This window comes from Thamnophis elegans, chromosome 1 (assembly GCF_009769535.1).
Source record: "Thamnophis elegans isolate rThaEle1 chromosome 1, rThaEle1.pri, whole genome shotgun sequence".
Lineage (NCBI taxonomy): Eukaryota > Metazoa > Chordata > Lepidosauria > Squamata > Colubridae > Thamnophis > Thamnophis elegans.
Genome location: NC_045541.1, coordinates 18,983,363 through 18,997,206, shown reverse-complemented (window position 1 = coordinate 18,997,206; position 13,844 = coordinate 18,983,363). Strand labels below are relative to the sequence as shown.

General features: G+C 38.1%; 1 protein-coding gene across 2 annotated transcripts; it reads left to right on the top strand.

The window, feature by feature from the left end:
• Positions 1-2,408: 2,408 nt before the first annotated feature.
• Positions 2,409-13,345, top strand: NUP35 (nucleoporin 35). 2 transcript variants are annotated; one of them, XM_032227689.1, is made up of 9 exons: positions 2,409-2,667; positions 4,913-5,083; positions 5,804-5,931; positions 7,928-7,988; positions 8,512-8,653; positions 9,510-9,579; positions 9,675-9,803; positions 11,375-11,539; positions 11,655-13,345. In XM_032227689.1, exons 1-9 carry the CDS (start codon positions 2,622-2,624, stop codon positions 11,730-11,732), a joined length of 990 nt encoding a protein of 329 aa, XP_032083580.1. In that variant the 5' UTR covers positions 2,409-2,621; the 3' UTR covers positions 11,733-13,345. The 2 variants fall into 2 exon arrangements, with proteins under 2 accessions (XP_032083580.1, XP_032083588.1); XM_032227697.1 differs by lacking the exon at positions 2,409-2,667 and adding an exon at positions 2,972-3,113.
• Positions 13,346-13,844: the final 499 nt, after the last annotated feature.

Here is a 13,844-nt window from a genome sequence, read left to right as displayed (position 1 = left end):
TGTTTCAAAGCTGAAGAACCAGCGCTGTCTGAAGACGTCTCGGTGGTCGTGGCCAGATTGACTAAATGCCGAAGGCATACAGAACACTGTTACCTTCCCACAAAGGTGCTTCCTATTTTTCTACGTGTATTTTTACATGCTTTCAAACTGCTAGGTTGGCAGAAGCTGGGACAAGTTATGGGAGTTCACTCGATTATGCGGTGCTAGGGATTCAAATTGGCGACCTTTCTGGTCAACAAGCTCAGCATCTTAGCCACTGAGCCACTGCGTCCCTGTCCAACAAGAAAATAAATATGTCTAATATCCAGATGTCAAAAACAAAATTAGTTTGAAAAAAATATGAGTCAAAAGGTTTATATTAGACATTGAAGTATTTTCTGCAAAGGATGATCTTAAAGAGAAAAATAAAATTAAATATTAATTCTATCGTCTACTCTCTACATTTGTTTTGAATTTAAATCTTAGTAATCACATTATCAGTGAACATGGTCACTCTATTTTACATTTGCATCTTGGTAACATCTTTCAATTGTGATAATAAAGGACTCTTTTATAAAAAATGCTAAGGTGCATCAGTAATGGCTGAACATGAGACAAATCTCAACACCTTTATTAAGTTGTCATTAAAAATGGACTGCTCATTACAGAATGGCTGCAACCAGTTCCATAATATTAAATTTGGGGATAATGCCTTGGTCATGTTAAAATGGTATTAAGATTTTCACTTGCCTAACCCTTCCTGTATTTACAATATATGAATCCTAGTATTAAATCACATTATAAAATGGATCTTTCAAAATTCCTGCAGACTCCAACTGCCATCTATTACTAGGAATGTTAATTACATGAATGCCTGAAAGTAAGATCATAAATTCTATGTCACAAATAATCTAACAGATGTCATAACGCAACTAACAATTACTGTATATAGTATGCATCATTAATGAGATGCCATGACCTGTGACATCAATATTGGTTCATATAATAGCACTATAATTACTGTAAAGTTATTCTTTTTTACCATCAGATCTTCCACAAAGTGGCATTGCATCACTGATGGCAATCCTACGCAAATTACTGAGGTTTCAGAACTACATCTTTTCCTCTCTCATACAGGATATTTGAAACTGCAGCTAAAATATTTTCTTTGAAACGTGGCTCTATGGAGCTTGTGGATGAGTAGTGTTTTTTCTGCACATTCTCTTTGCACTTCATTTTCTAAGCTTAAAGCATCTTATAATCTTTCAAATGCAAAAGTCAGTCTGATATTGTGTAGCTTTCACTCACACTTCCATTCTTCAATTTTTCAGAAACTCTCTGAAAAGCCATGGTTACTTTAATGCCAACAAGAAAAAAGAGCAAAGAATCACACAGCTGTAAATCCAGGACTCACATACACTTTCCAAAAGGGAAATAGAAGAAATTGTATTGTTTTCCTCCACCTTCTTAAAATGCCTACAACTATCTGATCTAGATAACCTGTCATTTTTTTACTGTGAGCACATCCGTCCACATTAAAAATGAAATTCTCCTGCCTGAAAATATGTATATTTGTGTATATTTGTATACATTTATATTATACATAACACATACACATATATACATATATGCATGCATGCATACATACATACATACATACATACATACATACATACACATTACTATTTTGAATACATAGCAGAGTGGAGTTCACAAGGTTGTTGCTATAGATGTTGCTATCGCCCACCCCCATGGCCTTCAGAAAAGCTGTTAAAACCTGGCTGTTCCGGCAGGCCTGGGGCTGTTGACCTTATTATGTAGGGTCCAGCCCCAATTTGAATGTATGCGTGTTGAAGAATTTTAATCTTTATTTTTATTTTATTTGTTTTTCTTTTCTTGTTTTGTGTAAGCCGCCCCGAGTCCTCCGGGATTGGGCGGCCTATAAATCTAATAAAATTAAATGACATGTAATACATACACACACATGGTATACATACACACATACACACACTATTTTGAAAACATAGCAGAGTTGGGAATTCACAAGGTTGTTGCTATAGGTCTCATGTAATAAAACACTATTTCTTATTATTTTAGAGCAGGAGGTATTGACGATGCAATTTATGTTTTAAATAACTTAAATTCCTTATTTTTCCTGCACATGGAGCTGGGAAAAGTAAAAAGCTTTTATCCCGCCTCTCATCTTCCACAGAAAAGTTGCTGTCATTAAGAAAAAAAATCGCAGCTTTCAAACAGCTTTTAACTTCTAACCACCCATAAATAAGGATCACTCCCTCAGACAGCTCTCCCCGCCCCCCCCCTCCCTCGGTTGCACCGGGCCAGGAGTCAAGGCCGGAAATCGAACCAGGCAAATAAAACCCAGGCGGAAACGTCCCCAACACTTTCGTTTCTCCGCGCATTCCAGAAGGGAAACGACCATAGAGCCGCAAACCTATAAGGAGAGGCCGCCAGCCTCAACTTTATGGTCCGCTCTTGTGAGGGAACTGCCTGTTCCCCCTCAACGCGGGCAAGAGCGGCACTTCCGCCTCATTTGAAAGTGACGGACTGAGGAGGAAAAAAAAAAAGAGGCGGCTGCTGTGCACGCGGCCGGTCTGGCAGTGGCTGCTGCTTTCCCGGCGTGGATGGCTGCCTTCGCCATGGAGCTACCGCTGTCTTCCCCTTCTCTGGGTGAGCCTACGCCTCGGGTTAAGAGCGAAGAAGCCTAATGAAATTAAATTAAATTACGTTAAGCGGACTTGCTGAGGAAGGCGGGAAGGGGAGAGAGACGTATTTGTTGCCGGTCGTTTCTCTCTCTCTCTGCCTCACGTCAAGGGCTCGTCCATTTGGGACCCGGTGACGGGGCGGGGGGGATTCTAGAACGCCCCTGAGTCTCGCGGGGAGGGGAAGGAGGGGGGGGGGAGTCCCCGATTGTGACGTCACTTGCACCTTAGACCTGTATTGCGAAATCCCGGAAATATTGCCAGGGCGTCTGAGAAAGAAGGAAAGCGGGTCGTTTGTTTACCGCTTGGTCGAGGAAGCGGGAGGGGGGGGGGAAGCAAATGAGCCCCCCCAGTACGGGTTCAAACGCGTTCAAAACACGGCCCGGGAAGCTGTTTTTAAACCTGTTGACTCAGGTACGCTGTAAAGAGTCGCCGAACGTCTCTTTGCTCTAAAAAGTTACTGGGGGTGGCGGTGAGAAATTTGCTCTTACGACTGCTATAATCGCCCCTTGTGTGTTGGGGGGGGGTGGTTGTTCTAGGGGGATAAAGTAACTTGATTCAAATATTTGCATTTGCAACCAGTGCAGGTAGGTAGTCCTCGAGTTATGACCACATTTACAATAGAATAGAATAAAATAACAGAGTTGGAAGGGACCTTAGAGGTGTTTTAGTCCAACCCCCTGCTTAGACTGGAAATCAGTGGTGGGTTGCTCCCGGTTCGGCCGATAGCGGTGGTGGGAGGCCCCGCCTACCTGCCCAGACACTTCTGTGCATGCGCAGAAGCTTCTGCGCATCAGCGTGAGCGAGCCAAACCGGTAGTAAAAATATTTGCAACCCACCACTGCAGGAAACCCTACACTATTTCAGACAAATGGCTATCCAACATCTTCTTAAAGACTTCCAGTGTTGGGACATTCACAACTTCTGGAGGCAAGTTGTTCCACTGATTAATTGTTCTGACTGTCAGGAAATTTCTCCTCAGTTCTAAGTTGCTTCTCTCCTTGATTAGTTTCCACCCATTGCTTCTTGTTCTACCCTCAGGTGCTTTGGAGAATAGCTTGACTCCCTCTTCTTTGTGGCAACCCCTGAGATATCAAAACGCTGTTATCGTATCTCCCCTAGTCCTTCTTTTAATTAAACTAGACATTTACATTGAGCTCCATATTTTGAGCCCCACATTTATGTTAACGAAACGTTTGTACAGTGGGGTTTGCCCCATGTTACAAACTTTCTTCTCACAGTTGTGAAGTGAATTGTTGCAGTTGTTACGTTAGTGCATGGTTGTTCGGTCAACCTGATTTCCCTGTTGACTTTGCTCTCGGGAAGGTCGCAAAAGCTGATCGCATCACCCCGGGACACTGCAACCATCATAAATGTGTACCAGCGGCCAAGCATTTGAATTTTGATTGTGTGACATTGAGGATGCTTGCCGTAAGTGTGAAAAATTATCATAAGTTACTTTTCATTTTGCTGTTGTAACTTTGAGCAGTCACTAAATGAACTGTTGTAAGTCGAGGAATCCCTTTATGGTGTTTGCAAAGAAGGTAATGCTTACAGGGCAGTTGTATTCAATGGGGAAGCTATATCTTGGTTTGTTTTGTTTTAAGGCAGGTGTGTCAAACTCATGTCACGATGGCGTCATATGACATATCTGGGCTTCCCCTCCCCCTTTGTTAAACCAGCCGTGGCCAGTGCATGACACATCTGGCCCGTGTGCCATGAGTTTGACAGCCCCGTTTTAAGGTTTCAAAATTAACAACCAGCTACAGATAGTTCTCGAGTTGCAACCACAATTGAGTCTGAAATTTATGTTGCTAAGCGAAACATTTCTTGAGTTTGTCCCATTTTACGACTTATCTTGCCACAGTTGTTAAGTGAATCATTGATTGATTAAGTTAGTAACATGCTTGTTAAGTGAATCTGGATTCCGCATTGCTTTGCTTGTCGGAAGATCGCAAGAGCTGATTACAGGGCCCTGGACTCTGCAACTCTCATAAATATGAGTCAGTTGCCAAGGGTCTAAATTTTGATCATGTGACCATGGGGATGCTGCAAAGGTTGTAAGTGTGAAAAATGGTCGTAAGTCACTTTTTCCAGTGCTGTTGTAACTTTGAACGGTCACTAAATGAACTGTTGTAAGTCGAGAACTGTACTGTAGTATCTTTGGTAGAGACTGAATGTAATTCTTCTGTGAACCACCTTTTGTAACACAGGTGCTGAGCCAATGGCATTAGGATCCCCTTCTTCACCCAAACCAGGTGCTGGTGCTCAATTTCTCCCTGGATTTCTGATGGGTGATTTGCCAACTCCAGTGACGCCACAGCCTCGCTCTTTAAGTGGTCCTTCAGTTGGTGTAATGGAAATGAGGACACCAATGCTTGCTGGTAAGCTGGTTCTGAATTAAAATACTTTTCTAGTAGCCCCAAATAGCAAAAATTCACCAAGAATATCCTAGTATTGGGGGTGTTTGTTACTTGGGATAAGAGAAGTGGCTACTGGTGTTTGCTATTTTTTAAATAAAAACATTAGGAAGCAAGCTAATTTTGGCAGGGCAAAAGAGCACTTGTGTTTATTGCATTGTAAGTATTTTCTAGGGTGAATCACTCGAAACAAACGTTTTGACTCTGCAGCTTGACTGGTATTCATGTTACTGAATTTCCAAAACACTGCATTTAAAAAATCATATATATGTATGCATATATAAAATGCTCTTCTTCCCTGAGAAAAAAACTTAGGATTTATAATCACAACTGCAATTTCCACAATTGTAATTAAGACCCCCCCCCCCCTTAAGAGAATGGATTTGTTTTGGAGCATAATGATACTGTCCATATTGTGCAAGTTGTTCTTGATTTATGACTGTTTGCTTAATGACTGTTTGAAATGACAATAGACCTTCCTATAACTACTTATGCGACTGTGATTTGCAATGTTTTTTGTCAGTTTCCAGCCTTTGATTTTTGACAAGGTTCAGAAATAGTTACACAGATTTATTAATGTACAAGATTTTTTTTTTATTCATGATAATCACTTTAATCAGAAAAAAAGATAATGATTACAGAAAAATCCATGCTAACTGGTTCTAATATTATATGTTTACTTAGGGGGATCTCCTCCACAGCCAGTAATGCCATCACACAAAGATAAAGGTGGTGCTCCTCCAGTGAGAAGTATCTACGATGAAGTAGCTAGCCCAGGTCTTGGATCAACACCTTTGACTTCAAGAAGGCCTGTAAGTAATTCCCCTGAAGCTGCAAAGCGAGACTGAGATTTGCAAGTGATAAATAATCATATTTTTCAGTGATGAGAAATGGCTGAGCTTTATTCAATGATCATTGGGTGCCTGCTTTGCAAGAAAGAGGGACTCTGAACCATAGAATGATATTTTTATGAGAAATCCAAAAGACCTGATTTATGGTCACATGTGGAATAAGTGAAATAAGTGTTTAAACAAAGGAAAACATATTTTTCTATTGTAAGGCAAAGCTGCTAAGTATTCCATTAGTGAAAGGATGGAATGTTGAGATAATGCATGCTTGATTAGAATTGTGGTTTTTCAGTGGATTTTCTCCTCCTGCTTCCTGGATGAACTTTTAGGAGAGGTCTTTATTTCTTTTTTTCTCTTTGTTGATAGGATTAAAAAGGCTATCTTGGCATTGAAAACATAGTCGTGTTTACCTCTAGGCGAGATGAGTGGCAGATGTTTAATAAATGTTTGAGTTGTGCATTAGTCTGGGCCTGGCTAGTTTATGTATGCAAGTGGTGGTGGGGAGCAGGAACAGCAGAAGAAATTGAAAAAGCCGTCTACAAAGGTGGGAAAAGGGAGGGGGAAGAATTTGTAGCTTTATTTTATAACTCCTTTATAAAGACTTCTTACAATGAGGTTAACCTTTCTGGAATGTGAACTGAGCATACAAAACAATTGTGATACTTTGCCATATTTAACAAGAAACAAGGAAAAGAAGTAAAATTATCTTCCTTCATAGTTCTGGGTTGCAATCTATAACTTTCATTGCCTAGCGTAAGAAGTGAGGCTAAATCAGTCATCCTCTTTCTTAGTGAATCCCATTTGGCTGTAACAGGGGTGTCAAACTTTCGGTGTCACATTTTCCTCACTTGACATATCGTGACTTTTTTCCCTTTGTTAAAAGGGGGGTGGGGGCGGTCCGTGTGTGACGCATCTAGGGCATAGGTTTGACACCCATGGGCTATATTAATACATAGCAATGGCACATCATTGTTCCCCAGAAATTATAGCAAAACTGAGTGCATTTGATGAAATTGTACAATTATAATTATAACAATTATCCTTGTTATCAATCTTACTTCAGTGTTAATCACATGTAAATATTTTTATAACTACACTAGGTAGTGAAAAATGCACTTATTGTTTTGAGAGCTACTGTATTTCTCTAATGCATAAAGAAATGTGAAATGTTTTTGTGATTCACTGAATGTTGGAAAAAGACATAGAATTAATGGAAGAACTTGCTATATTGAGCCCAAAGGTATCATCCTCAGAAAACATTCCTATATGCAGCCAAAGAACACAGTTTGGATTTGAATGCATCAACATTAAGTTCATGGGAGTATTTAATATTACACAAATAAAAACGCTTGCCTTTGGAAGATAAAGGGTTGAAGGAAGAACATGATACGTTGCTGGCTATTATAGGCTTTGCTGATCTTGTATGTGCCACAGTATGTTAAAAATATTGTACATTTGGCTATGTGTAATATTTTTATGCAATTAGTATTTTCAGAGACCCATGCCTGATAGCTGATAAGTGGCTATATACATTTGTATTGGAATCTCTATGTTTCTTGAAAATTATTTGTACTAGTTGACATTTCAGTAAACATTTCATTCCATACCAATGACTTCATCTGATTCTACAGTTCATTGAATTATCACCTATTTTAAGTCAATACTGCCCCAAATTACTCAGTTTTGTCTTCTGTTATTGCTAGTAGAGACGTGTGGCGCTTTAACTGTGATCAAGTCCCAAAGAAAATGCCAACTGCATATGAGATCCTATAAAATAATAATCCCTACGTAGCATATTCTGCTGTATAGTTCAATTTTAGGATTATATTTGTTTTTAGCAACATGTAAGTGTATTTTGAGTTGAATTATGCTGGCTAATTTTAAAATAAAACATTCTGCTTAAAGAGTTTATTTTCTGGCTTTTAAAACAATTTCTAACTAACATTGTACTTTCGTGCAGGCTACTTTTTCTGTAATACAGAGTCCAAATGTTGGGTCTTTGCCAATAACTCCTGGAACAGGTACGACATTATTTTCTCCTCATTATATTTAATTAAGAATTTATCTGCAAGGCAATCTTCAAGAGTATCTGATCTGTTTAATTTGTATATGGATCATTATACAATTTATGGGCTGATACATAATTCCTATTGAAATTATACCGACCCAACTTTCACTAGATTTTTAAAATTCCTGTCCTACTTTATGTCTGACACTGATATCAATCTTCCGCTTTTAAGTTACTTCGTTTGCTTTCCATTATATTTATGTAAAATGCTGGCAATCAGGATAAAAAGTTTATTATAAACCTTATAAATCTTAAGTATTGACAATAGTAACATTTTACTGGCCTTGAGACGCCACGTTATTGTCACCATTTCTCTTTCTTCGGTATAAAATTAGGTGAATTTGGTAAACATGAATTCAAAAATTAACCAGTAAAATAGTTTCATGAGCTGTGCCTATCTTTTATTTTAGCTTGGAGTAACTAGTTCATTCTTTAACTATGAGGTCTTATAAGGACTTTTCATTATATTTTGACAGGAGCAAGTATGTTTAGTCCAGCAAGTCTTGCACAACCTAGAAAAACTACCATGTCACCAGCTCAGCTAGATCCATTCTATACTCAAGGAGATGCTTTGACATCAGAAGATCAACTTGATGACACCTGGGTAACAGTATTTGGGTCAGTGATTGGCAGTTCCATATGATAAACAGGAGGAAAGTTGGCTACCATGGTTTAATCAGCATAGTTTTTGCATTAGGGATGTTGATTCTGTGGGAGAATAGAATGATTTTTTATAAAGTGCGAGAGAGAGATTACTTGAGGTTGCAATATACATACACAATTTTTTTAAAGCTGAATAAGGTGAGCTTAGATTTTCATAAATATGATAATTGATAAAGCAGTTTACATAATGAAACAAGGGAATAATCAAATTCCTGAACAGATTTATTTGGAGTTGTCATTAAAACATTTAATTCTTCCTTTGTGCATTGAAATATTGAGGTTTGGACACAGAAGTAGTGTTGGCTGCTGTATTAGGGAGCAGCCATTAATTAGCAATAAAGAAAGCAGATGGAGTTTTTAGACTGAAGGATAAAAACAAGCAGGGTAAGGTTAATCCCTTAGTTTCTATTGAGGAGAAAAAGTAAGCAGTTACTTTGAAGGCAGAAGCATTAAACTGCTCTCTTTTTATGTGTGTGGTTTAGTTTGCCCATCTATAAAAATATTCCCCATGAGATGATGCTGTTCCCCAAAACTACTCCCTTGATTGTAAATTAAGATAGCATTTTCCACCTAGACTTACTTGCTAGCCCATTATATGTAGCATATTATTTGCAAGGTGAAGCTAACTTTGCAAATGATACGCTATAAAGTGGGCTAGCAAGTAAGGAGCTACTCAGAGATTGTCAGTGACTTGGGCATAATGTATTTGTATGCACTTCTGAGACTCTTCTCAGTGATCTAACGTTGAGGTCGACTGAACATAATTTATGATTTCAAATAGTGATACAAGTCTTTTCTACTGATATTACAGATTTCCACAAGCATCTGCTTCATATATCCTGCTACAGTTTGCACAGTATGGAAACATACTAAAACATGTGGTGAGGCTAGATCTGTAGTGTTTGCTTTCCTTTCTTTTAATGGCTATTCTTAGTTTGGCTTTGACATTTTATTCTTCCTCGTTGTCTATATATAGATGTCTAATACAGGAAATTGGATGCATATTCGATATCAGTCAAAGTTACAGGCTCGGAAAGCCCTGAGCAAAGACGGAAGAATTTTTGGAGAATCTATCATGATTGGAGTTAAACCTTGTATTGATAAAGTGAGTCGTTTTATAAGGTGGTGTGAGCAAGGGAAATAGCACAAAATAGGGTGGAGAATGCAGAGTCATAATCGATCTTTGGTGGTAAATGTGATTAACAGTACAGGTAGTCCTTGACTTACAACAGTTCATTTAGTGACTGTTCAAAGGTAGAACAGCACTGAAAAAAGTGACTTATGAGCATTTTTTTCACACTTGCAACCATTGCAGAATCCCCATGGTCACGTTACCGAAATTTCAGAGGCTTGGCAACTGACTCATATTTATGACGGTTGCAGTGTCCCTCAGTCACGTGATCATGTTTTGCAACCTTCTAGCAAGCAGACTCAATGGGGAAGCCAGATTCACTTAATGACTGTATTACTAACTTAACAACTGCACTGATTCACTTAGCAACTGTGACAAGCAAGGTGGTAAAATGGGGCAAAACTTACTTTAAAATGTCTCGCTTAGCGACAGGAATGTTGGACTCAGTTGGGGTCATAGGTCGAGGACTACCTATACTGCACCGCTTAAATCAGGAGAAAAAGCTAAAAGAAATATTGTTAAGAAATGCAAATAATATAATTATTTCATTTTATTGCAGATTGTATGGGTAGCATTTAATTTATTAGAAAATTAATAAGGAAGTAAATAACAAATGTGAACTTAACACAAAAATTGTTTCTAGTCCAAGGACATTACTCTTTTCATCCAGCTTAGTTCAGAATATTAAACATTTATTGTTATTTTAAATCAAGTTTTTCAATGATGCCTAATTTAAAATCTATCCTAAGGTGCAGATGGTCGACCTGGGGAACCAAATGGTCAATTTGTGACTTTTTTAGTGCTCTCATGGAATTAGAGTTGGAGGGAGATATTTGGGCTCCAGGGGACTGTCCCCTCTGGGTGCAGGAATTCAAATTAAAGTAAGCATATAGCAGGAGTGTCAAACTCGATCTCATTGAGAGCCACATTGTGTTTTACCTTGGAGGGGAGGGGGCGGTGTGTGTGTGTGTGTGTTGCTGGGGTGGGTGTGGCCACCTCGACATCACTCATCAAGGCTCCCTTTTCGGCCATGATGGCCTCCTGCAGCTCCCTACAGCTCAGTGGCAAGAGACCCTGTGGGCCATCCTACACTGTTTCCAGGGCGGCCCCGCTGGCCAGATCTAAGCACCCCACGGGCTGTTTCTGGCCCATGGGCTTTGAGTTTGACACCACTAGCATATAGGATGGCTCTTCATCCTTTACTTTAACTTACTTAGTGAAGCAGAGATTAATGCATTCCTTCATCTTCCAACATTTTTTAAGCTTTAATATTGGTTAGAGGCGGCACAGTGGTTAAATGCAGCACTGCAGGCTACTTCAGCTGACTGCAGTTCTGCAGTTTGGCTGTTCAAATCTCACTGGCTCAAGGTTGACTCAGCCTTCCATCCTTCCAAGGTGGGTAAAATGAGGACCCGGATTGTTGGGGGCGATATGCTGACTCTGTAAACCGCTTAGAGAGGGCTGAAAGCCCTATGAAGCGGTATACAAGTCTAACTGCTGTTGCTATTGCTATCTCTTAATATATTCCTTGATCTTACTTGCAGAATGTGATGGAAAATATAGATAGAGGCACTGTATCATCCCCAACTTCAGTCTTCACACCTCCAATGAAATCGTTTGCTGCCCAAGCACAGCCTTTAAGCACACAAAGGATTTCCACCATGAGACCTCTAGCTACTGCCTATAAAGCATCAAGTAGCGATTACCAGGTATTTTTGTATTAACATAATGAAGAAATTCTAGTCACTATTTTTGAATAAAAGGTATTGGCCTTGGTCAAAAAGTTATGAAACAGCTACTTATTTAAATTTGTCTCTCTTATAGGTAATTTCTGACAGACAGACTCCAAGGAAAGATGAAAGCATTGTGTCCAAAGCTCTGGAATACATATTTGGTTGGTAGTTGAGGAAAACAAATAGAGTAAGCTTGGTTAGATCATATAAAAGACTGCCTGCACTTCTGGTTAGTTATATAACCATTTGTGATAGTATCAGTTCTGCCTTCTAAGACTTTGGCACAGTTACTTGCACTTTAATCCACAGCTGGGTTTATACTTGACTCATGTTAAAACGGTTGCAATCAATGTTAAACTTATTTCTATAGTAATTGCATGATACAACCTAAAATGGACAGGTATACAATATGAGGTTTTTTTTTCCAATACATGCTAATACCTTCCATAATTTTCCAGTTGCATGACTTTCTACTTCAGGAAATACTGTATTTCTTGCTGCAAGATAAATTCATGGATATTATTATACAAAACAACTGGGATAGATTTTGTCAATTTTAAATTTGAAAGCTGTTCTAAATGTAACCAGTCTTTAAAGGAACTTTGGACAAATTGCTTCTAATTTGGAAGATGTACTTTTTAAAAACTAAATAAAAATTGTGGTGCTATCATTTGTTTTTTGAGCTGATGGTGGCTTTTGTAAACTATCCAAATATACTATCAATGTATACAAATACCACTGTCAGTATTGTTATGTGGCTTTCTGTGCATTGGGACACGTTTAATTGCACAGATATTTTAAAATTTAAATGCTTTTACCTGATAACAAATGTATGAAGTGCTTTATCTCGGGCTTATTTGGAAGCTTAAATTTAGTTCTGATAATTCGTCTTCTAAATATTATGGAACGTTGGTTCAATATCCAGTTTTACATTTCCCATCCTATAGTAGATTTACTTTCAGTGTCACTAAAATATAAACCAGGAGTTATCTCATCTTTTTGAAGTAGATTTTGGAGGGATAATAGAATATGTTTTGCTGATGCTGTTCTGTGGGTGAGAAGATACAGGATACCTCCCCAAATTATCTGAATGCTACTGTTATAATTAAATATGCCTTCATTACATTTGGTAGTTGGTATGAATTGTTTATATCTATTCTTGCCTTTCAGACTAATTAAATACATCCTGCTGAATGTTGAACTTACACCACTATTTAGTATAAAATACGCAGTGTTAAGTCTCTTTTATACCTCACCATTATATCATTTGTAGAAATCTCAAAACTTTGTATCAGTGCACCATGTGCAGGTCACCGACAACTTATAACTACTTCCTCTTCTGCAATTTTCAACCATACTCTATTTTCAATGGATTAGTCAGACTCTAGGTGTGGAATAGATAAATATGACAAATCATAGCACAGATCCCTTTGGTTAAATGGCTGCCTTTGTAGCAGATTTTTAGTATTCTCATAGTATTTTTTAAGCGCAAACACTGATTTACTACATTTATATCCACTTTTTGTCTAGAAAGTTTTTATCCTTTATATTCTTGCAGCAATAATACTTGGAGATAGATTGGACTAAGAAACAGTATCTGGCCCAAAGTCATCCCAAGGATTCCCTGGACAGATTGGAATTATACTTGGGTCTCCATGCTTCCAGTCCAGTATTGTATCCGCTGCATACATTGAGTCCTGTTTGATGCTGCTGAGATGGAATTCATTAGTAAACATGAGCTTCAGAACGCTATTCAGTAGATAGAAGGCAGCTATTGAAAGAGGAAGCAAAAAGGATCTAAACATAATTTCAGAAAATGTTTCTTTCCTGGTTTTATACTGTTCGTTTTCATCACTAATATATACTTCCAAGATGATAGGATCATGTTCTTTTTTTGTACGATATAACTATATTTTAAAAAATATTGTAAATCTCTTTTAAAAATGAATTTGTTCTTCAGAGAGACAGACACCAACACACTTCATGTATGGACATTTCTGCCAAAATAAAACATGCTAATCAAAATAAATGGTACCTTATTCTTGGGTTTTATTTACCACTTTAGATACAATTTTTTTATAGCTGATAACTAGGACACATTTTGGAATTAGATCCAGTTCATTGGTAAGATTAATGTATTCGATGGTGAATGACACTAGAATGAGAAGTTATTTTGATCTTGGGCAAAAATTACTGTAATAGCTCTAGCTCTTGAGAAAATTGTGAAAATGGATGTTGTATTTTATCTTTGTAAATATTTTTTTTCTGTTTGCTTTTTGAA

Excerpts from the sequence above, each read along its gene's own strand:
- NUP35 (XM_032227689.1), top strand. The coding sequence starts at position 2,622 with ATGGCTGCCTTCGCCATGGAGCTACCGCTGTCTTCCCCTTCTCTGG. Across the intron at positions 8,654-9,509 it reads ACCTGGGTAACAGTATTTGG|ATTTCCACAAGCATCTGCTT; the intron begins GTCAGTGATTGG and ends CTGATATTACAG. Across the intron at positions 11,540-11,654 it reads CATCAAGTAGCGATTACCAG|GTAATTTCTGACAGACAGAC; the intron begins GTATTTTTGTAT and ends TCTCTCTTATAG.